The sequence below is a fragment of the Sphaeramia orbicularis genome, chromosome 1, assembly GCF_902148855.1.
Source record: "Sphaeramia orbicularis chromosome 1, fSphaOr1.1, whole genome shotgun sequence".
NCBI lineage: Eukaryota > Metazoa > Chordata > Actinopteri > Kurtiformes > Apogonidae > Sphaeramia > Sphaeramia orbicularis.
Window position 1 is genome coordinate 40,281,067 of NC_043957.1, and position 24,137 is coordinate 40,305,203.

At 38.6% G+C, this 24,137-nt stretch overlaps 1 protein-coding gene across 3 annotated transcripts in view; it reads right to left on the minus strand.

Annotated features, from left to right (window-relative positions):
• The window catches only part of LOC115428273 (multiple PDZ domain protein), a 41,946-nt gene that overhangs the window by 8,110 nt on the left and 9,699 nt on the right, over positions 1 to 24,137 (minus strand). For all 3 annotated transcript variants that reach the window (XM_030147186.1, XM_030147177.1, XM_030147191.1), the window contains exons 14-30: positions 23,738 to 23,884; positions 21,942 to 22,124; positions 21,567 to 21,728; positions 20,964 to 21,173; positions 20,165 to 20,341; positions 17,608 to 17,731; positions 15,345 to 15,543; positions 9,590 to 9,937; positions 7,280 to 7,474; positions 6,518 to 6,695; positions 4,980 to 5,090; positions 4,483 to 4,548; positions 3,379 to 3,478; positions 2,235 to 2,443; positions 1,742 to 1,833; positions 1,521 to 1,650; positions 1,195 to 1,287 (exon numbers count right to left, since the gene is read on the minus strand). In XM_030147186.1, coding sequence (XP_030003046.1) covers positions 1,195 to 1,287; positions 1,521 to 1,650; positions 1,742 to 1,833; positions 2,235 to 2,443; positions 3,379 to 3,478; positions 4,483 to 4,548; positions 4,980 to 5,090; positions 6,518 to 6,695; positions 7,280 to 7,474; positions 9,590 to 9,937; positions 15,345 to 15,543; positions 17,608 to 17,731; positions 20,165 to 20,341; positions 20,964 to 21,173; positions 21,567 to 21,728; positions 21,942 to 22,124; positions 23,738 to 23,884 — 2,724 coding nt within the window. The remainder of the gene's footprint in view (positions 1 to 1,194; positions 1,288 to 1,520; positions 1,651 to 1,741; positions 1,834 to 2,234; positions 2,444 to 3,378; positions 3,479 to 4,482; positions 4,549 to 4,979; positions 5,091 to 6,517; positions 6,696 to 7,279; positions 7,475 to 9,589; positions 9,938 to 15,344; positions 15,544 to 17,607; positions 17,732 to 20,164; positions 20,342 to 20,963; positions 21,174 to 21,566; positions 21,729 to 21,941; positions 22,125 to 23,737; positions 23,885 to 24,137) is intronic.

Here is a 24,137-nt window from a genome sequence, read left to right on the forward strand (position 1 = left end):
ACAGATAAGCAGAAAGTATGTATAAAAGTGTATGTGCATGGAGGACAGACAGGAATGATAATCAAACACAACGTGCAGGCAAATATTTTAATAACTGTGGCCTGAGGCCTTACATGAAGGCTTATTAGTATATAATGACATAACAAGCATGGCAACCTTCATCCGCAAATCAATCTGACATAAATACTACAAGAGATCACATTAAAGTTCACCGTTACGTATCACGTATGGTGATGATTATGCTTATTTAAGTGTGTGTGTGTGTTCTCTTAGACTATAATCATCTGAGTTTGTCTGTTATTGCAGCTATAATATACAACTATATGCAGCCTCAATGACCCCTTATGGAGAGAGGAACAAATAATACAGACATTGAAGTGATATTTTATGCTTAATTTATAAAGAAAACAGAGGAAAATATATTTATCTAGTTTCTTGATCAAAACAATGATAATGAAATAATTTTTAAAAATATTTCTGTGAAGTAGTGTCGGATCATGGAAATTGTTCTCACCACCATTATTGATAAAAATCCATTTGACAAGATGCAGAAATCATCATAATAGAAGATATATTACAATTTTATTCACTATAAAACAAGGAAGCACATTGCAACAAAGGTTAAAAAAAAGATCCAATTTTATATCAGTCTCATAATTATGTGATCCATATCAGTTATGGTCTGGTTTGACTGCTGCTGCAGGTAGGAAACAACTTCTTGTAGTGGTCCCACTGTCTGAACAATGTCACTGACCTGAGACATTTACGTAGCATTGACAAACTAAAATTAACATCATTATTACTAAGAAACAATAATACTGTATTTCTCTGTATCCAGTGAATAAATAAAAGCAGATTAAATCACATAACAGCATATTCCCTACTGTCTGTAGGACAGAACGGATCACTGAAAGACTTGACTTTTCTTTCCTCATAATTACAAGGTAAGGGATCTAAAAATATTCTTCTTTGGTGAATACAATCTGTTGCCGCTGTAACATACATTTACATGATTTGATTTCATCCCAGTGAAACAGCTGGAAGTAACATTAAGTGTTAATATTAGTAAAGACGGTATAATGCCACTGTTGGAACAGGTTCTCACATGGAGTACAATTACATATTTCTTGTTGTTTGTAATATTGTGCATTATAGCTAACAATGACCATACTGATGCTATTGATGGTGTCACACCTTACTGGCAGTGCCATGCTGGATCAGAGACTGGACCACCACTCCATCTTTGGATTCCTTCTCTGTCAGGCAGAGGCCAAGTCCCACATGATCCTGTAATGGTAAAAGACAAAAAAACAAAACAAAACAAAACAAAAAAAACACACACAAGCTTTGTGAATTAATGATGCTAAATAAAGAGACACATACATGTCTTCAGCTGAGAATGTATTGTAGTGTTTTTGCTCCAGTGTCTGTTTCCACTCGGCTCATTGTTTGTGCTGTAACAGAGGTGTGCAGCTTGAAGTCTGACAGTGGTAATGCCATGATTTACTGACAGACTGTACCTGAGGTAGGATGATATGCTGGATGTCTCTGGATAATCCTCCACCCTCTGCAGAGTCTGTCTGAGAGTCTACTGTGTCCTCATGCTCTGTTCCGGATCCTTTGCCGGTTGGACCCGTGGCTGCTTTATTCCTGGTAACAACAACATCAGAACCAGTAATCATCTCTGAGCTGGACATCAACACATTTTCTATCTCACAAACACTTGGAAGATGAATGTTACCTGATGAGAATGATCTTGACTTTAGAAGGGGCATTATTAATGATAGTGGAGGCATTCTGGTGACTTCGGCCGTACAAAATCTGGCCATTGATCTGGAAAAGTAAAACACCATCTACCATCTTTAACACAATCTTTTGTTTCATCCCATCCATCTCTGTCATATTTCTCCCCATCTACTTCACCTCTTAGCTGCTCCTATTCTTCAGTTTTTTCCCCTCATTTCTATCATATGTTTGCTCCTTGCATGAATCCAGACCAGCATGAACTATCCTTCAAAATGGTGATTTGTCTTATAAATCTAATATGCAGGTACTCACCTTTTTTTTCATGCATACCTCCCACCCAAAACCTACAACTGAATGTTAGCTACTTTCATTTTTGACTCACATTTCATCTCTTTTTAAACCTTGAACCCTTCTTAGACCATAAAAAACCTCACACATCTGTTGACAGCAAAGCTAAGTATCCCTTTGTATGCAGCACTCTTCCTTACCTCCAGTAGTTCATCCCCCACCCGTATCCTCCCATCTAAACCAGCTGGTCCTCGGGGGTCTATATGCTCCACATAGACACTCATACGGGCCCTAGAGCCATCTTTGTTTCCTCTTAGGCGGATTCCTAAGCCCTGAGCCTCAGGGTCCTTCTCCAGCTCAATCATATGGAGCTTCCCAGACAAGCTGCCATAACGCTGGAGCATCTTTTCTGGAAGAGACAGAGTTAAAAAAAACAAAACAAAACAGGAGGCTGTTAGGAGCAGGATATGATGGGCAAGTCAGGAAAAATGTGGCAAGATGCATGTACTTCATGTGGAGAGGAAGCATTATACCCTAGAGGTGATTTTGTGTGTGTTTGTGTATGTTTGTGTGTGTTTGTGTATGTTTGTGTGTGTATGTGTATGTTTGTGTGTGCTGCTGCAATTTGTCTGGAAGGGATGATGTCAGACATGTTGAAGAGAAGGAGACAGATGTCTGTGTTTCTCCATAATGCACATGCACTATGAATGTGGACTGTATATGTGTGGAAAGATGCAGTACGTGTCACTGAGCATAACTTTTTCTATGTGCGTATAGTACAATATATATGCATATGTGTGTATATAGGCTACTGAATGTGTATTAAGGTTTATATTTTATATCTACACAATCATTTGCATGACTCAAATTTATATGCACATTTTTCTTGCACATAAGTATTTTCCAAGGAACTGTGTGAATATATACATTAAGCAAATAATAGAACTTATATTTTTGGTGCCGTGAAAGAAAAACGGAGAGTCCCATCTGAAAACAAACCCTGCACCCAAACCAAGTTGCTCATCCAGCACAAATAACAAACACAAAACTTATTTTGCTTTTACTTTGCACATAAATGCATGTGAATTAGCATCTTCCTCCAGCTGAGTCTGGCTGACTCCCTGAACATGTAAGTAAGCTGCACAAAAATAACAGTTTCACATGGCACTTTGTGGCTTTTAGATATAAATAGACCTAATGGTTTTAATAATGATGAATCAAATAATTCCTCAATATGTGTGACTTTATTTATTCAGCTTTATATATTGTGTCTAATTTTCTGGGTCAGGGGTTTTTCAAGATCTCTGTGTATATCTGTGTGACATCTTTATAATTTACACTTACTCCTGCAAGTGTTGTCTTCATCTTCAGCAGCCATTTGCATTTGTGTCGTGACAGATATAGGGCTTCTCCGTTCTGCTCTATCGGATGTTGGCGATGGTACCTTGGGAAAATTTTTACATTATTGAACAGGCAGAGTTGGAGATGCCTCAGGGGTCCTTCAGGCATGAGTTGGACTACCCCTGAGGCTTGTTCAGTGTGCTTGATGTAGCAGTGGGAAAAACTGACGAAAAGGATGAATTAATGAACAGATTTAATGTCAGCTAAAAATAACATAAAAGATGACCAGAATCATGCATTATTTTGTAACCAACTTACAAGCACATGGAAAATAACTTCAAAAGAATACACTGTCTGTTTAGAGAGTTATGCATCTCCATCAAAGAGGAAAAACAAAGGGTTTAAACAAACAAGGTAGCTACTAGGGACTTTGAACTACAAGGGTTCTTTCTACAAATATGCATGTTAATGAAGTTTTTGGAGGATAGCATAGTGTAAATGCTAATGCACGCCTCCTTTTTAAGATCCCGCATGCCCATGATAACACACATGTACACACAACACAGCAAGGTACCAACCTTGAAGGGGGTAGGAGTGAAGGGGTTTGTGGGGGAGGGACTAAGGAAGAGACCACTGAGAGTCACAGATTCCTATGATTATGGACGAAACAAAAATATATTCCTACAGATGACAACAAAAACATAAATCTGCCTCTCAAAAACCTTTCAAGTATCTTGTCAAAACACCATGTAGGTGTTAATGAGTCATCACTCAATAAACAGCGTATAGGTAACATTTTCCATACACAACAGCCATAGAGCCAAACATCAATAACTGAGTAGGATCAGGAACTAAAAAATGGCTTCACAGTTTGTCAACACAAAACAGTAGCTTCCACTTTTAAACACAGTGTTTAAAAGCAGAAGTGAAATGTATAAAATATTAGCCTAACACAGTAACATATTAGCGTTATACAGTAAATGCATCCTATGTTTTGATACATATTACTGTGCTTTTGATACTAGTGGTGAAAAAGAAAATAAAAAATTCAACATTACTTGTAAAAACCGAAAATCAATCATCAAGCAGAAAGTATCAAATATTTACCTTGTTGCTGTGTGAGTTTGACTGTGGACTAGGAGTCAGTCTTTCATTGTTAGCGAGCAGAGGAGACTGTGGGCGAAACACAAGATGCAGAGTAGGCAGATGACTATCTATACGTCTTTGAAAAATAGAGGCTTCAGATGGTACATAGGTACCATGTGCTATGTGATACCAGGTTTTCAGGCAAAGAAACCTCTGTTCAATATTCTTTGTGTCCAGAAGATCATTTTACTGTATGTATAGAGGACATCAAATTGTAATGCTGCAACTCCCACGCACATCACTGCTGAAACTTCTGAAGGAGGCCAGTGCAATACACACTGCATCTTCTTTTTTGCATTTGCTGAGTATTGATATTCTGTATTTTAGATTCTGGAATCTCAAGACTCAAATCCTGCGCAGAGCAATACATTGCATTCATATCTGATTATGTATATTATACTCTGCATTCATGTCTTGTAGAAATATGCCACATTTCTGCTTTTTCTGAGAATTATTACCTGAGATCTGTGCTGTCCAGACTGAACCAGGAAGATAACAGTGTCTCCAGCTTTGCGGATAGTCTCCACTGCTTGTTCATGACTGGCATCTCTTAGATCAAATCCACAAACCTGAGCAAAGTAGACACACAATGCAGACACATAATAAGGACATAATCACTGTTTTTTGTTTCTCCAGTGATACGCATCATGATGTATGATGAGTTAAAAATTCTCTGTAAAAAAAATGTATGAAAAAAAGCTTAACAAATAAGTAGACCTGATTGAATACACTTGGAGAGCACAGACCTCCACCACGGCAGATCAGCCCCCCCCTCCCCCCCGATCACCTTCTTTTGCGAGTATCAACATTTCCTGAAAATTTCATCAAAATCCTTCCATAACTTCTTGAGTTATCTTGCTAACAGACAAACAAACAAAAAAATCCTTCACCCCCTGTCCCCCTGATCACCACCAAAATTTAATCATTAGTTCCTTGTGCCAGTATCAACATTTCCTGAAAATTTCATCAAAATCCATCCATAATGTTTTGAGTTATCTTGCTAACAGACAAACCCCAATGAAAAGTGTTCAGAGAACGCAAACCTCCACCAAGCACCCCGAACAGTGTGCGTGTGTGAATCGACTATTTCTTTTTAAATTAAATAGTTTCAAGGTTGTTCCATACAGCAGAAAAAGTTGAAGCTTGGTACCAGTCATGTGTAGGTCAAATTATATTAAATTCCAATTAATATTTGTTGAGTTATAATGAAAAATGTAACGTAAATGGGATTTTCAGTGTTAAATTGAAATGTCCACAGAGTCGATATGCCACAGTGGATGTGGACAATTTTGTGCCAGATACAAGATACTGATATAAGCTACGGGTATATGAAATTGGACGCTAATCAGAGTCCTTTTGAATTTTTTATGAATTTTCGAAAATTGCTCAATGATGAGAGATAGGAAAATTTGAGATTTTGTGACCTTGCTGTGACCTTGAACTTTGGCCTACTTGGTCCAAAATTTAATGGGTTCGTCCCAGGGCCTAGGCCTATCTGTGGGTACAATTTGGTAAAGATGGTTGTAATAGTTTTCCTGTAAAGTTGCTAACAAACAAACAAACACGCAAACAAACAAACAAACACACAAAGCAAAGTGATCACAATACCTCCTGGCAAAGGTAAATATAGGGGAGACTGAGGTTGGAATTTTTCAAATATTGCTTTCATAACATACAAATATACAATAGTACGCAAGGGATTATTCTATACTTTTGGAGCTAAAACACACTCCAAGGTATTAAAGGTATTAACAACAATAAATGCATGAAAGCAGAAGTGTTGCCTTCATCCATGAGATGATAGTTATTAATATAATCAAACACTTTACTTCCTCAACAACTTATCAGGTCGCAATACCTGTAAAATCCAGAGAACTCAAAACTACAGTACCACCAAAATCTCAGTTTCTTTGCCACTCAGACACACTTCCACCACTGTGTTTCTGCTCTCTCTAATAAGTGTGCCTCTGTGTCTGCAAAACACACACTCGCATACCTCTAGTATCCTGTCTCCAGTCCGGAGGGTGCCATTATGTGCTGCCGGGCTGTCGGGGCTGATGTGCTTGATGAAGACTCCCCTCATCATCTCTCCGCTGCTCAGTCTGCGGCCCATGCCTCTGCCTCCCATTATGCTGATACCCAGGGACTGGCCTGGTGCTCGAGTTAGCCGCACACTAAAACACAAAGGAGGATACAGCCCATATTGTACAGCTGAAGAGCCTACTTACAGTAACAGCACAGTGATGATGAATGAATGTTGTCTGGAAGCCTGATGAAGACCTACTTGGTTTGAAACATTACTGCAAAAATGCACAAGAAAGAGAATTAATCCAGTGGGTATACATTTTTCCCCCCTTTCATCCTTCCTCTATCCAATTCGTAGGACTGCGGATAGAGTTCCAGAGATTAAGTCAAGACAAAAGAATATTATACCTACCAGGGAGAGACACACAATAGCTGGTCTTTGCATGCACTGTAGCTTATGTGATTTATCCATGTGGGATAGTCATAAATAGGATGAATGCAGGTTGAGAAAGTAGTCGGTCTCTCAGAGCATTAGAAATATGAGCATGTTGAGTCTGTTCTGTGCTGCTCTGCCCCTGCTGTGAACATAACCTCAGCACTCTAAGATTTTGCTAAGCCTTCTCTGGCACAGAAAGGATAAAGGGCATCATGGGTAAAGTTGGAAAATGGAACAAAATATAAATATATACTAATGAAAAGAGGAAATTATAACTAACATGACTGATTCACTGACCTTCTTGGTTGATCCGAAGACGCATTGGTATGAGAGTGAAAATCTTCATCTCGTTGATCTTTTCCATCCACCTTAATCTCCACTTCCACTTTAGGTACTTTCCCATCGGCGCTACCATCCTTTCTTTTCTCCATACTCTCTGCATATTTGTTTTCTTCTTCCTTGTTCTTGTGTGGATGCTTTGGCATCTGCCAACTGATGATGACAAAACCACAGGTATGTTGAAAAGAAATGGTATTGTCCCTGCGCTAATTTAATTCCTGTTCCAAACATTTGTATTTAATACCATTTACCTCACATCTAAAATGATTAACAAAGAATTAAATCAGATATTAAAGGGGATATATGTAGTATTTCTGTTTTTGTATAATAAAAATGACCTTGAAGTATGTTTTGTGTTTACAATGACGAGCTCTGAAGTTCTGGCAAAGCATCGCTCAGGTAATGTTTTGGATTGTAGAGATATGAATAGAATTTATTTACCCCAGCGGACCATTGCAATTGTGTGACCACTAGAGGGACTAGTGAGTCATTGTGATGGTTTCCCGGTGAGGAAAACTTACACCATGGGGCCTTTACAAATAATGACTACTGCTAAGAACTGCTAAGAAACAACTTTTAGAGTCAAAGTGATAAAAGCTATAAGCACAGTTGTTGGCTTATGAAGGTATAAAGTTATTATGTGATGCTATTGTCTTTCATCATTTGTTGATCCATGATTCAGACTAAACTGTAACAGATCTGACCTTTATTTATTTATTCTATCCTTTATTCAGTGAGTGATACAGTCTGTGGATACATAGCATTGATTTGTTGGTGGATTTGGAATTCCTAAGTGTGTTCTGGTACGTGACTTTCCCCAACTGTTGAGAATTTAGAATATATCAAAACTACATGTAACCCCTTTGAGCAAATAAGCAAAGTCCTATGATTTACTCCTTTTCAATTTTTTAACATTGTATATTTTAACACCTTATGTTTTGGATATGATTGCAGGAACTTGACAACAGGAATTGTTTTCTATATAATTTTAGTGTTTAAGAAAAGACAAACAGAGTTAATGAAAGACAGTGAATGAGAATAAAATTGAAATTAGTAGTTTTATGTCTGTTGAGTGGTTTTCAACTAGATGGCAGAGACAGAGTAATGGTAAATCTGCTGTGATATCTTGAAGCTGTTATTCTTTTAAGTCCTGACACAATCTGACACATGGCTAATAGTAACATATATTGGCAGGCCTTGAGAAGACACACAGCTTTAGAAGCAAACAGTCCTAAAAATACACATTTTCTCTCAGCGAGGTCACAGTAGTCTTTATGAGTGTGTGTGTGTGTGTGTGTGTGTGTATTCACATATAGATATAGTATCTGTATAAACTGTATGTGTGCTAAAAAGAGGTGGAGAAGAGGGGAATTTTTCATGAATATGTTTAACGGCAGAGGGCTGTAATAAGCCCATGGAGGTGAGTGATAGTAGTGCTATCTGCACAGCAGGAGCCTATAGCCAGTTAAGTTACAGAAGAGGGCAGAACAAATGATTCCACCAGGGCTGAAAGAGAGCAGCCAGGAGAGGGGGATAGAAGGGAAAATGAGGTAAAGGCGAGATGACTGAACGGGAGAGAGTGAGATGAGAGACAGATGTAAACACAAAGAGTCAAGAGAAAAGTCTAGCAGAAAAGGAGACAATGTATTGAAAGATAAGACTGAAGAAAAGACTGCAGAAAGAAATGGGAGTGAGGGAGGGAGGAGAAAGGCAGAGGCATGAAGATGGAGCGAAAGCAGGGACAGACAGAAGCGAAACAATTCATTTTCGCTGACAGTCAGCACTGAGATCCATAAGCGAACAGCTAAATATAACTCAGAGATTCAACATTCAGAGAAGCTTTTGCCTTTACCACAGAGAAGAATGGAGAAGAGAAAATGTGGACTGGAGGAGACTCACACTGAGCTCACTGCACACTGGAACACATTGTTTTCTCATGGATACGGTTAATTAAAGTGTCAGATAATAACTCAGATCATTAGCATGACTTAAGCTACTGGGCAACTGAAATGTTTGATGTGTTACAGTTATAAAATCCAAGCCCCAGTAAAAATCAAAAACCTATGCGTGACACATTAAAGAATTAACGTGTCGCACAACGTGGAGCTCTTTTACAGTCTCAATTGTCAGCAACAAATATCAACATGCAATAAAGCTGGAACCTTGAAGTCCAATAAACCCTTAGACAGGTTTATCTTGCACTTGGGGCCTGGAATGGGGATTAGGTGACCGTAAATAATAGTCTCAGACCTCTGGATCTTACATTACCTTGAGTCTGGGGCTGGGGTGATGGTAGGGACAATGGCTGGACCTTTGAATGGAGATTTGTATGTAGCAGACGGTTTCACTGCGGCTGCACCTGGAGCTGTTGGAGCGTTCATATGAACTGAGGCAGGGGGTTTGAGGGTGGATGAAGAAGGAGTCTGATTCGGAGCTGCAGCTGGAGCCGGAGCTCTGTTGGGGCTGAGGGAGCTGGTCAGGGATGAGGAAGGTTCTGGAGAAGGAGCTGGTGGGGTAGGTGAAGAAGAGGCACTGTCCGCTGTGATGGATGTCATAGGGGTCAAACCTAGACGGGATCGAAACTCATCCACCTGATTGGCTGGGACATAGGTTATTCTGCGGGTGGGTGGGGGTTTGTTGGGAAAAGAAAACATTGAACATATTAATTTGAAAAGAGTTTTCTGATTATTCAGTTTTTACAGCTGCATGTCTATTTCAATTACAGCACAGAACTGATAAGAAAGAAATGAATAAAAAAAAATAAGTGCTTTTTATATCAGATGGAGGGATTATTACCTCTGCCAGCAAATGAGAAATAGATGGAATATTATGGTTTACCAACCAATCTGTCTGTCTATTTATTAGTTAATATCTTCAGATTAACTCCCCATTGTCAGATCTATTAGGGATTTTTGGGTGGAATCTGAATTCATTATTCAAGTTTTAAAACTGCAGTTTTTCTCTGGGCAAAAAAATCCCCAACTACAGTACCTTTAAGCATATTGTAATCCAAAGGAGACTTATGTATCTCCTCCTTACATGTGTTTTCAGGCTGTAGAAAATCTAACCAGTGACTCAGATTGTGGTTGCTTTCTTTTTAGACAGTTAATTTGTGACCCTGATCACTTATCAGATTGAGTCAGATGCAACCTGGACACAATTCTACTGCTCTACTCCATGTCTCAATGTCGAGAAACGGTCTCACTTTTCCATAAGAGCCTTTATATTTAAGTCATTTGATTTGGACTGACAGCAGAGAGCTGGTGTGTTCTTTTTCCTCCCTGCTCCTGCAGCTTTAACTATGACTATTACTCACCGCTTAAAATAGGAAAAGGAAGACACCCAAAGCCAAAGACATCCAAACAATTGATAAGCAACTGCTGATTATTACTCAGTCTGCTTTCTTTCATGTCAAACAAATTTAAAATGCAATAAGACACGATTTAGAACGCCATTCCATCAACATTTCTAGCTGTTGATACAAGATGCCAACGCTGCAGAATGCTTGACTATCTGAGCATTTTGATGTTGTTGGGAAAAGATGATTCTCGACAGCCTTGGGAGTTAATGAAACAAAAAATAAATAATGAAAGGGTTTTTTTTTTTTTTTACATAAGCCCAGATTTATCTTAGCTATGCTGTTAAATATGTCATTTAACTCAAGAGTCAAGGACATCATTAAAGGCCCCCATCCCACTTCCATTTTTCTGTGGTGCTACTCATAGGCATACTGTTTGAATCCACTGAAAAGCGCCAATATCTCTGTTCCGTTCATGGTGGCAGATTGAGTATGGAGATCTTCTACACTAAGCTGTTGTGACTGAGCCATGCGGACAGCCTGTCTTGTCTCAACAGAGGCGGTTTGATAGTGACAAGCCCTCACCCGTCCATGTCTGTCTTATTCGGAGGCTGCCAAAGCAACTCATCTGCCTCCGCTCTCTGTTAGTTTGTCTGCAGTGCTGTCAGATGGAGGCAGAACGAGCATGTGCGTATCTATTTTTGTGTGTGTGCATGAGCTACAGAAAGACAGAATGCATGAGTGTGTTCATCTGTGTGTGTGTGTGTACCATGCATCTATGAGAGGCTCTTTAAAACACTCTTTTATTCAGAAGCGCACTGTTCAAGGTGAGACGTGTGATGAATTATTCAGAGATATTTCCCATAGCAGGAAAAAGGTGTTTTTGGAGGTTAGACCATCACTGTGTATGTGTGTGTCTGTAAAAGCAAGAGAGAGAAAGACAGAGATAGGTTGAAAGAGAGTGAGTGGGTGTTTTGCAGGGCAGTGGGGTGGTGGAGGTGGGGCACATCTCGAATCAACCAAACAAGCGCTGTCAATGTGGAGCCAAACCTGCTGATGTTAGAACAAGTAATAATTTACCCAATTTTCCCTCAGGCAATCTTTAAAATTTCATCATCTAATCTAATTTAACATGACTGCAGAACCTCAGTCAACTATGACTGCGGCGTCAAAAACAAGGTGGTAATGGAGATCTGAAGTGAGACAAGATCATTTATAGGTGATGATGCAGTGGAAATCATGTTTGTGACTGCAGCGAGCACATATTTATATTTACAATGTACATATACTCGCTCATTTGAGTCGCACGTACTGTCAAGATGTGCATGGATAAATCCAAAAAATGTGAGTAGTTCTGAATGATTCTCCAACTGCTGATTGATCTCTGCATTCCCAACAGACATTTCTACTCTTTCTCAAAACTAAGAACTCTGTCTTTCTTGCATTTCAGTGTGATGTGTTTGAACTATGACATGAAGGAAAGTGTATATGAAGTATGTATATTAAATAGCTGACTGCTTAAATGTGCTGCAAATGCTTGTCCTTCATACTGGGCCTCATGGGACTAGGGACTGGAAAGGCTGAAAAATCCTAAATTATGGTTTTGTGTGTCATAACTTAGGATCTCTGAGTGTTTCTCAGCACAAAGCCCTCTTTCAGATCCCAAAGGTCTTACAACTGTGCAGTAACTGACACACTGATGGGCACTATAATACTTTAAACTTTATAATGTGTTTCATATTTTACCTTGACGATAAAATAGATACTCACACACCTTTAAGCTTCCACTGTCAATACAGTATTTTTAATTTCCATCACACTGACTATACTTTGAAAATCTTTAATTCACATACTGGGCTCAAAGCTGCAAGAAATTACACTTTCCCTCTGTAGCTTGGTTCTCTCTGTCTGAGTCAAAACACTAAATATAATAAAGTTAAATGTCGTGACATTTCATGCTGCTGTGGAAAGACAAAATTCAACATATTAAGGTTATGGGTGCTGCCATGTTGCTGTGATGAGACCAAGAGTAGAGCAATAGAAGCATATTTGATGAAATCTTAACAGCGATCAATTATTAAAGCTATCAGTCACGTATTTAACCCCCTGTCCCCCCAAAAACCCACCTATGATTAGCCAAAGAACACCTATGGATGCTGTTGAGGTTTAAGTTTGTACAGTCTGTAAACACAGTTTCTGTTCGTGGACAAATTAATTTGTTTTATCAACAATGGAATCCTTTTTTCTCTACTGTCAACAACAGTGTCCTGCTGTCTCCTCTGTCCTTTTGACAGAGAAATATTTTGTTAGTATACATTATATTAACTCTTAATCAGCCCTGAGTATTGTAAAGAGGAGTTGATGATATTATTTATCTTTTTGTTGTTGTGGGATTTTTTTCTCTCGTTTTTGTGTTTAATAGGTTTGTAGGTTTGTTGTATTTTTTTTTTGTTTGTTTGTTTTTTATGTTGTGTCCATGTGGTTCCTTATGTCTAAATACATGTTTATGTAAATGTATAATTTAAAAAAAGAAGAGTAAAGAAGAGGTTCAGAAGTCTTGTTCTGTCTCATATTTGAATTATAATATAAACATTGCACTACTGTCGTATCTGCTGCTGTTTGGTTCATTATGCACCTTCTTACCTCAAAACTATTGCTGTATTGCACTACTGCTGTTAGTGTAGATAGACTGACATGATCACTTTGTATCCTGTTATAATTTATTCTTTACACCATCTAATTTTTCTTATTCTATTTTTACCTCTTTTTCTAAATGCATAACATTGAACAAGGTGGGTGGGTGGGGGGGGCAGTATCTGAATTCTCTGTATGTTCTATGCATCTAGTGTATTGACAATAAAGAATCTTTGAATCTTGAATAACAAAGTAATGGAATATTTGTGATGTAATGTCAAAAATCAAGCATAGCAGCTTTAATTAGACTTCAGTGTTCTGTGTAGGAATGTGAAAACATCTCACATGCCCATCTTTATCCATTGTAATGATTGGTCCCACAGCGGTGGTTATGTTCCTGTCAATCCACAGCTATTCAGAATTTGACAGATGCCATATGAACAAATTTCATGTGCATATTCCAAATTAGGTCTTTTTCAAAATTAAGCATTTTCTGAATCAGACATGTGGGATATGGTGATATTACTCCAGGATTAAAATTATTCATTGGGCAGGTGTACAGCACATTCAGAAAAATGGATCTAATTTGGGCATTCTACTGCAGGTTGCTACACATAGACCCTGTTCGCTTTCAACTGGAGTAAAGACAAAGATCCTCCTGGTAGAGAAAAACCCACATTTCAGGTTGGAATGACAAAAAAAACACACACACTGCTACATACTATGTTAGAGGATATCAACAGGTTTTTAGATGGGTATAAATATCAAAAGCCAACCTTTATGATTTAAGGAACAAATGAAGGAGAACATAGTGGAATGTCTACCACCAGTAGAACATTTTGTAAAACATTATTTTCATTTGGGTATGCACAGCTGCATGTAAACAGGGATATTAGTGGAACAGACATCTTCACTGGCCATGTAAACAGCTTGTTCAGAATATTGTGGTTTTTAGGGATTAGGAAAAACATGAAATATTAGTAATGTAAATGTAAATGTAGTCAGTGGTATCATGGTTTATGTTTATGCAGGATGCACATAATGGGATAAAGGCATCATTTGAAAAAAAAAAAAAAAAGCGCAAATAACAAAGAAATGTATACATAAAAAATACTGTGTACTACATTTTATATCTTGAACAGTCTTAATCTGTCAGGTAATCTGCTGTACGGATTTCACCATTGAATCAATAAATATCAATGCTTTCCAAAATTTTCCTAGTTCTCTAATTATCCATTTTCAATTGGGCTAGTACCACTATAAAAGCATTATTTTACAAAGGCTATTGCATCATGGGTAGCTTTGATTCAATGTTGCTAGGCCATGAAGTCTAGTTAAGTCTTTTTAATGTTGTTCTTTCCTTACTACGGAATGCTCTTTTAGTCAACTTCAGGACTTTGTGTAAATGCTGTTTTTTTTTAATGCTACTGAGCAAACAAAGTAAACAAAGTTAGCCATGAAATGACTTCAAACGTATGTTTTAATGGTAATAGAGAGAGCAATGGCGGTTTTACACAAATGGTCTTCAGTAGTAATGATGAAAAACACAACTTTTTTTTTTTTTTTTTTTTGCAATTATGGGAAGGGTAAACATATTTTGGGTGATTATGAAACTGGTTATAGTGAGAGCAGAGAGATGAAAAAAAAATGGCACAGTGTTTTGCAAGAACTGGTTTAGTTAATGTCTGTGTAGGCAGCTGTGTGTTGTTTTTTTTTTTTTGCCTATGTATTTTACCTCTGATTTTATTGTAAAGCACTTTGTGAATTCTTTCTGTGATAGCTGCTATATAAATAAACGTATATAAATTATTATTATTATTATTAATAATAATAATAATAATAATAATAATAATAATAATAATAATAATAATAATGCAACATCAAACTATATTGATAAAGGCTGTATTATGTCAACCTGTTGTGAATTGTACAAAATAGGTGATGTTTGGTGAATTAAAATTCAGTATCTTGGGGTCAAGGACAAATTAGAACATCCTGAAGAACTACTGTGTTTTAGAGTTGTGTGAGTTACACTGTGATGTAAGCACATACTCTCAATGTTACGTAATTCTGTAAGCAGTGACTCCTCACCTTATCTCTGGCCCTATGACAGATTGTCTGCGGAGCATGGCCCTGGCCTTGGTGTTGGTCAGGTTGGAGGTAGGTTCTTCGTTGATGGCCAAGATGGCATCTCCCACCCCCAGCCTGCCATCCTGGCTAACACATCCCCCCTGGACCACACTGCGCACCAGCATGCCTGAGCCGTCCTTGATAGCACTCACCGACATGCCTGCCAACACGCACACATATACACACATACACACACAAACACAGGTGAGTGGAAGGTTGGCTAAGACTGGTTTGAATTCATGCCAAACAGACGGACAATCGCCCAAACAAACACCTGACAGTGGCATAATCAGCATAATCAAGACAGACACTAGGCAGATTAGCACACAAACATGGCTACACATGCTTGACATTTACACAGGATCATTCTTCACAGCCACACTGACAAAAAGCTGCACTGGGACAAACACACACACACTCCCACAGAGGGCAAAGGGCACAGGTGACTACAGGTAACACATGCCAGACGCATAAACACCTGACTTTGGCATTATCAAATTGGATGCTAGGAGGATTACACAAACACTTCATTAATGCAAACAGGCAGAAGCAGGTAAAGCAGGTCACACACACACATACACATGCATACACACACACACACACACACACGCACACTCTCACACACACATACGCACACACAAATACGTGCACACCCATCTGGCACACATACACACATACTGCAGACAGGAAAAGCTACAATAAACTAACCTAATGAAGTCTATGGCACTTTTGCACCTCACTGTTCTCTAACGTAGCATGGAGCACATCCACAACACTATGGTCGTACATAATTTGAAGCTGGTCAAAGAAATGACTTTGTACTTATTTTTGATCAAATAAATAGTTTATTATATTTTGAGGTTACATTCAAATTACAATACAATCATAGTGCCTGGGATACAATCATCTGAACACACCACTACTGACGCTGACAGGACGAACATGAGACACACATTTCAGACATGACATGATGTTAAAAGAAATTATGATGAATGGCTTAAATTAAACAATACACAACAAAATACATGTTTTCTATGACAAACACTGCTGTAAAAACTTTCAATCACAACTTTAAGTGTCCATATGAAATTCCTATCTGAGTACAGTATTTGTTCTTCTCATCTCAAAGGTATTCCATGAACTCACATTATGTGCAATACAGAAGGTTCACACCATTGAAGACTATGCAGATATACTAAGAGACCAAATATGCTGTTCATAATTGTGTTTAGATGAGCAAGGCAAGACAAAATGACTTCATTTCAGTCCATTAAATCGTTATCTTTTACCACGTGCTGAAAAAACTATACACTACTTAAAGTGGTAGCCAGTCATACACTGTTTATATCTGTTAGCTTCCCCAAATAAGTAATCAGTCATAGTTACAAAGTGAACAGGATTGTACATGGCACCTAATAAAAGGGAAGGGAAAATCGTAAAAAGTCATACAACATTAATGGTCATAAAATTCTTAAATTGTCAAGCCTTACAGATGCAGAGTATACCGCTGCAAATGGAGCTTTAGATTCAAGTTTATCTAAGTTAAAAAACACACAAGATATGTAAACCCTCCACATTAAGTTTTCCATACAACCACGCACTAACAATATTTTAAACACAGAAACCATAGAGTGCAGTGACACACAAACTGTAGGTTATGACCTTGATTTTCTCTACCTATGAAAATTTACATAATTCTAAACTTTGAGGCATCCACAAGTAGCGTGGTGCTTTATTAAAGCATGTTTCTAGAATACAAATGAGTTTGTTTCCTTACACTTTGCATAGTGCCCTTAGATAAAAGTGCAGGAGCGTCTTACACCCTGACTTTTATTTTTGCTGTTGTATTTTAAAGCCCAAACATTGGCTTTACTCTTGGAGCAGTTACGACAACATACTGCAGCACTGGAGTATAAAAACAAATAGGGTTGGATCAAGTATAATAACTAAACAAACACTGATATTCTCACTGGGTTAAATATTCTCATTTTGCCGTGTTTTGACACTGTAGCCTCTTAAACAGGGATGCAGGCAGAGTTACACACACGCAGGCAACCAAACACACACACAGTAATTATTCCCTCACTCAAGTATGAGGAACACATAACACATTACCACTCCTCTTCATGGCAGTCGTCATCACCGACTATTATTGACATTATTGTCATTGCACCGGCGTACACACACCAAGACACCATTACCATGAGAAAGACGGAGAACATACCAAGGCTACAGTTGCCCCGGACAACAGTGATTGTCCTCTCAAAGCCGGTGCGAGGAGGCAGGGGTGGGGCTGTCTGTCTGTGGTCATCTTCCATGATGTTGAAGCGCTGACGCAGCTGGTTTTCCTACAAGACAGATCACAAGGGGGGAAAGTCAGTATGAGCATGATAAACGAAGAGAAAATAGCAACAATTGAGTTGTTGAATATATAAATGGATTATTCATACTGGAGTGGTAACAATGGAAGAACTCCCACAACATTCAGAATATTTATGGAATAGAAACAGTGCTGGAGTTGAGGGGCCATTCCCCCTGGTCAAAATCATCCCCCTTCTAAAACTGCCATCCCCCCTTTCCATCCCTTATGTCATTTTATCAATGAATGTAGTGTTACTGCAATTTTAACATCTAGGGTGTTTTGCTCATATTGATTAAAACACTGTGGGTGAGGGCACACACACGTAATGACAGGACATGATTTCTTATTTTATTATTATTATTCTTTGATCAACGTCAGTAAGCGTCATACCAGTGTGCGCAGGTCCAATTTCAGCAACATGGCCAAGCCACCAGGAGAACAAAGCTCTCTGAGGGACTTCTGGTTTTCAAAATGTTGAAGAATAACGTTACTGGTAAGTCAAGAGTCAGGAATCTCAGTCATCACTTTTATTAGCCCACGACATTCACCAAAGGTAGAATCTTGTGATATAACAACACAGCTAGCGTTTACATTAGAGCATACATTTTCTGTATTGTTAACTTTAGCTAGCTAACAACTTCAATAGCATTGATATAACATTAGCATAGGCCTGACATTTAGGGTCTGTTTACAGGGGTTGGACAAAATAATGGAAACACCTTCACCTTAAGATGATAATGCCCCAATCCATACAGCTAGAATTGTTAAAGAATGGCATGAGGAACATTCTAATGAAGTTGAGCATCTCGTACGGCCGGCACAGTCCCCAGACCTCAACATTATTGAGCATTTATGGTCAGTTTTAGAGATTCAAGTAAGACGTCGATTTCCACCGCCATCGTCTCTAAAAGAGTTGGAGGGTATTCTAACTGAAGAATGGCTTAAAATTCCTTTGGAAACAATTCACAAGTTGTATGAATCAATACCTCGGAGAATTGAGGCTGTAATTGCCGCAAAAGGTGGACCTACACCATATTAAATTATATTTTGTTGATTTTTTAAGGTGTTTCCATTATTTTGTCCAACCCCTGTACATGCAAACACATTTTTCTCTAAGGTTGCGCCTATTGTTTACACAACAACGATGACCACACCCACCTAAAACGAAGGTTTGTGAAAACACCGGCCAAAGTACAGATTTCAGGAAATCTTCATTTTTCAAATTTTTTTTTTCTTTAAATAAGAGACCGGGCTACTTAGCAAAATAGATAACGTTAGTTGAGTCTCCCAACCTCATTATCTGTCCCCGTATGATTAAATCCACCATCCCCCTACATTTTTTTTTACACCTCGAGTACTGCATGGAATTAAACAAAAACTTCTATAAAAGTAAGTCATATAGTAAAAATAAACTGGTGTTGAAGCCCCAGATTGTTATACCAACAACCAGAAGGTAACATGGTGAGACACAAAGATGATTTCAAACAACTGATAACTCCTCAGGGTGAAGGCCTTTGGAGTAATTCTGGGATGTAAAACATGCAGCAAAGTAGACTTCTTTGGTCCCCCTGGGCACTTTACAAAGAAGGGCAACGAGAAGATCGTCTTTGAACCTTCACAGAAAGTACAAGCAGCATTGAAGTTCTAACGCTACCTTTCCCAGTCTTTGATGAGCAAACTCTGACACTTGCTGCTCTGAGTCTCAATGTATGTGTGTGAGATAGTACTGTATGTCCTTGTGCAACGCCAGGTACCAATGTTGTGTGAGCAGTAAGCACTTTTCATTGAGAGGCAATTGTTGATCATTAAAGCTACAACAAGTACAAAAGACTGTCTCGGTAGGATTGAGTCGAGGCCACAATGGAGGAACAAGTCTTTGACACTGAGCACTTTCTCTATAGCTAACCCAGTGATACTGATACAGCCGACTCTAAGCTCCCCACTACAGAGCATGAACCCAGAGAACAGCCACTGTCATGATAATCTCCTTTCGAGCAGCTAAAATGGCTACCCACAGAATCTCAGGTTTGCATGGTAATGAGTAATGCTTCCTGTGAGATGGATTGCTGCAGCTTTTACTGTAACTGTCACTGACAAGATGTTGCCTGATGAGTTTTATGCTTAAGGAAATATTGTTCATTTGCAAGATAACTATTAAGAACATGTGCACGATTAGAAAACAATGCAAGGGTTCTGCCTCTTTCATTTACACTAATGAATTTTGGCTGTTGTTTATTCTAGATCTATGTCCTACAGAAAAAATACACACAGTACTGACGTTACAATTAAATAACGGGCAAATCTGGAGATGTACTGACTCCTTAGACAAGTTCATGTTGCTTATTGTACCCACAAAAGTCCAAAAAGCAAGCACTTAACATAATTACAACAGCTGCACATTTGGTCTTATATGACATACCGTTGCAGTGTAACAGGGCAGGATGGTGCTGTTGTCCTCAGAGTGAACAGTGTGTGTGTTGGTGTTAGCCTCGGCTGCCTCAGCTAGCAGGCTGACCTGAGTGTGGCTTTCTGTGTCATCGCAGGAAGCCCGCGTGCTCCTCTCTGAGATGGGCGTCAAACCGCCACACAATTCAAGCTGAGAATAAAAAAAAAAAAATTCAAAGTTGAAGTTTAAGAGCGGAACAAGAAAAATTAAGGAGTGACTAAAAAAGTGCATCCGCATAGAAGCAGACTGGCTGAAGAAGGTGACTGTAAATTAGACACCCTGTATGCCTGTCTCCTTCTCTCTCCATCTGTAGTGTGGTCGAGCATTGTGTTCATCTCTCAGCTGCATTAAAAATTCAGACGGCCTGTAACAGGATTCTCAGTTCCTTGTTACTAAGCCACAGTCCACAACAAAAAGGAAAAGCATACAATTTAACGTCTACAGTATCTTGCATATTTGTCATAATCTATGTATATGAGAATTCATTCATTCCTAAAAATTGCAGAATAAGGCCCTTATGAGTAATATTAGAAATCAGTATTGCATTTTTTTGTTCAGTCACATTGATTTAGAAGGTACTTCACATGCTGGTCTAGTGGTCAAGTCACTGGTGTAGTTATTTCATTCATAAACACTTTCTCATTTGATTATGAAAATGCTTTATCATTACAATAAAAATCGTTGCGCTTTCCTGTGTCGCTTATTTTCTTTTGGGCAAATGTTCTGAGTCTTAGGAAAAGAAATCTAAAAAAATGTACTTCTTTTTACATACCGGCAATGGTTTGGCAACACCAATGTGAACGGGGCCATAGCCAGAGGACTTAAGGACATGCACGGCATAATCCAGGCTGGAGCCTTCCAGGTCAGTTTCGTTGACAAACATGAGTCGGTCACCTGGAAGCAGACGGCCATCCCGATCAGCTACACCTCCAGGCACCAAAGATCGGATCACCAGAACAGTTTTAGTGGCATCTTCTGGGTCCTAGTGTTAAAAAATAAGGATAAAAAGGATATGTAGATGATGAGCTGTCATAGAAAGACAGTGAAATTTAACAGATACACAGTGAATTGTTATTGAATCCAACTAGATGAACTGAAATGAAATAGATGACACGCTTTTAAAAGTATTATTCAAGAGAACATTAAAAATAAAATGTAAAACTTTAGACGGAAACTCACAGGGGACATCTATTGGTCTTGGCAGTTTAGCATACAGATACACAAAATACACAAATTCATCCTAAAAAATAAAGTCCAATCTTCATTTCTTCATTTTCTTAGCGTTCACCCGCTCTAACCTGACACTGATATTCTTAGACTGCAGCCTATTCTAGTCTGGTCTATTTGTGGAAAGGCTCAGGGGCATGTCTCTGACCTGGTAGTCCAGGATACTGAAGCCCAGTCCCGACTCGCCTTTCTCCAGCTCGACCACTTGAGCCTCTTTTTCCCACATGGCCAGGGGAGGTGACATGGGGGGCACGCCACGCTTGGTGATGTCCTCAGCTGTAGGACAGGGAATGATACAACCCTGGTCCAACTGGGACAGGCCGAGAGAAGAGAGTGAGGACACAGAAAATGAGATTGATAAAGACAATTATGTTATTATTAGTGTCATTGTACAGAGCAGTGGATATGTGCGAAGTCCTGTATTTATTTAGTTTTAGGAAAAGGGTTTTAACACTAATGGTTAATCTTGCAATTTCTCTACACTTTTCTCTGTCTTTGTCCATTAGTGCATTAGTGCATTCACCTTGTCATTGAATTCAGCCAGCAGCTCTTTCAGTGTCAGATGGACGTCATCCCCGTCTTCATCACTGTCATGAACTGCAGGAGGGACAATGCGGGAGCACACCAGACACACACACACTGGCAGCTCTTTCAGAATACTGACCACCTCCTTATGTGTCTGACCAATGAGAGGGATCCCGTTGACCTGCAACAAAGATGCATCCTGCTTATGGCACATGGTTAGTCTAAAATAAATATTCCCACAGTCTATAGCTTAGTCATTTTTTAGCTTTTGAAAAATACTGGATAAAGACACCCCTGGGTAGTTGATCAGAAGTTAAAAAGGCACAGTAACAACATTTGTAGAAAAATACTGTGTGAATTGCTATTATACAGCTGGGTCTGTATCTGATTCTATTTCTTTTCTTTTTCTTTATGGTGTGTGTATATGCTGATGAATCTGTCAGAAAGAAGAAATTTCATTTTTAGTGATATGCAGGTTTTTGGTGTCACTGAGCAATTAGGAGCCACAGTACAGCAATGCCAGCATGAACAAATAAAGCTGAAAGCTTTGTGGATTTAAAGGAAATGCTCTGCAGAGCTGATGTCATCTGCAGAAGATTAAAGAGCAGCAACAACGATTTTGGCATTTATACTCAGACACACACACACACACACACACACACAAGCAAATTTACGGTGTTTTCTATGCAGTGAGTTAAGATACTATATATTGCTCAGGAGTTCATCTGAGTGCTCTTCATGATGAGTGATACATGTGGGTGAGTGAACTTGCTGCTAGAAGAGGAGGAGGAGGAGGAAAGCAAGCACTTCCTCTGCATAACACTCACTGATACCCAGACACACACACTCACACCCCTTCTTGTGACTGGTTTTTGCTGCTTTAAGAGAAAAAGTTGCAAACTATACTTGAAATTGCATGGTTTTTACTGAACAGCTCTAAAGTGGGTGTGAGGCTCATGTCTTCAAATTACAGTAATAAATGTCTTCCAGATTTGTAAAACCAGCATAATTAAGAGGTAAACACTACTCACTGTTAGAATGAAAGCTAGAACATTATACAGGGTGGGGAAGCAAAATTTACAATATTTTGAGGCAGGGATTGAAAGACAGTGTATGACCAATTAGTTTACTAAAAGTCATGAGAATTTATTTGCCACAAGAAAATTTACATCATAGAAAACGTTTTTATTCTATGTGTCCTCCTTCTTTTTCAATAACTGCCTTCACACGCTTCCTGAAACTTGTGCAAGTGTTCCTCAAATAATCGGGTGACAACTTCTCCCATTCTTCTTTAATAGTATCTTCCAGACTTTCTCGTAATAGTTTTGCTCACAGTCATTCTCTTCTTTACTTTATAAACAGTCTTTATGGACAATCCAACTATTTTTGAAATCTCCTTTGGTGTGACGAGTGCATTCAACAAATCACACACTCTTTGACGTTTGCTTTCCTGATTACTCATATGGGCAAAAGTTTCTGAAAAGGTATGGATAATAGTGTTAGGTATGATTATGACATCAATATATGTTTGGTTTCAAAACAATTGACGTAGTGCCTGCTGAGAAAAAACAACTAAATGTTCATTGTAAATTTTGTTTCCCCACCCTGTATACATATATATATATATATATATATATATATATATATATATATATATATATATATATATATATATATATATATATATATATATATACATACATATATACACTGTAAGACCTTTTTATTCTAGTCAACAAACTTTATGTCCCACAGGTAAGATATAAGCTATTGGCTAAAGGAATCAATAGTCACCTCCAGTATCTGGTCCCCAGTGAAGATCTTGCCACTTTGGCCCACAGGCCCCTCAGGTAAGACAGAGCACAGGTAGTGATGTCCTGCCCGAGCCTCCAGACTGATGCCCAGACCACTTGTCTCACTGAAACGCTCCAGCTGACAACACTAAAGACAGATGTACCCATTTAGTGGAAGGAAACCAAGCAGAGAAAAAGAATGAAAAAAAAACCCACATGTGCTTAGTGTCATATACTGTAGATACAGTGTCAGTCTGAAGAAAATGGATATGTCTGACTGCGTTCAAAATCAATTTGAAGTCTATTTCAACTTAGACTGATGTAAAACTTCATAAGTAGTTTTAGTGCTAATGCAGTTCACATGAAAATTTAATATAGCTAATACAAGGGACGTAATGAAA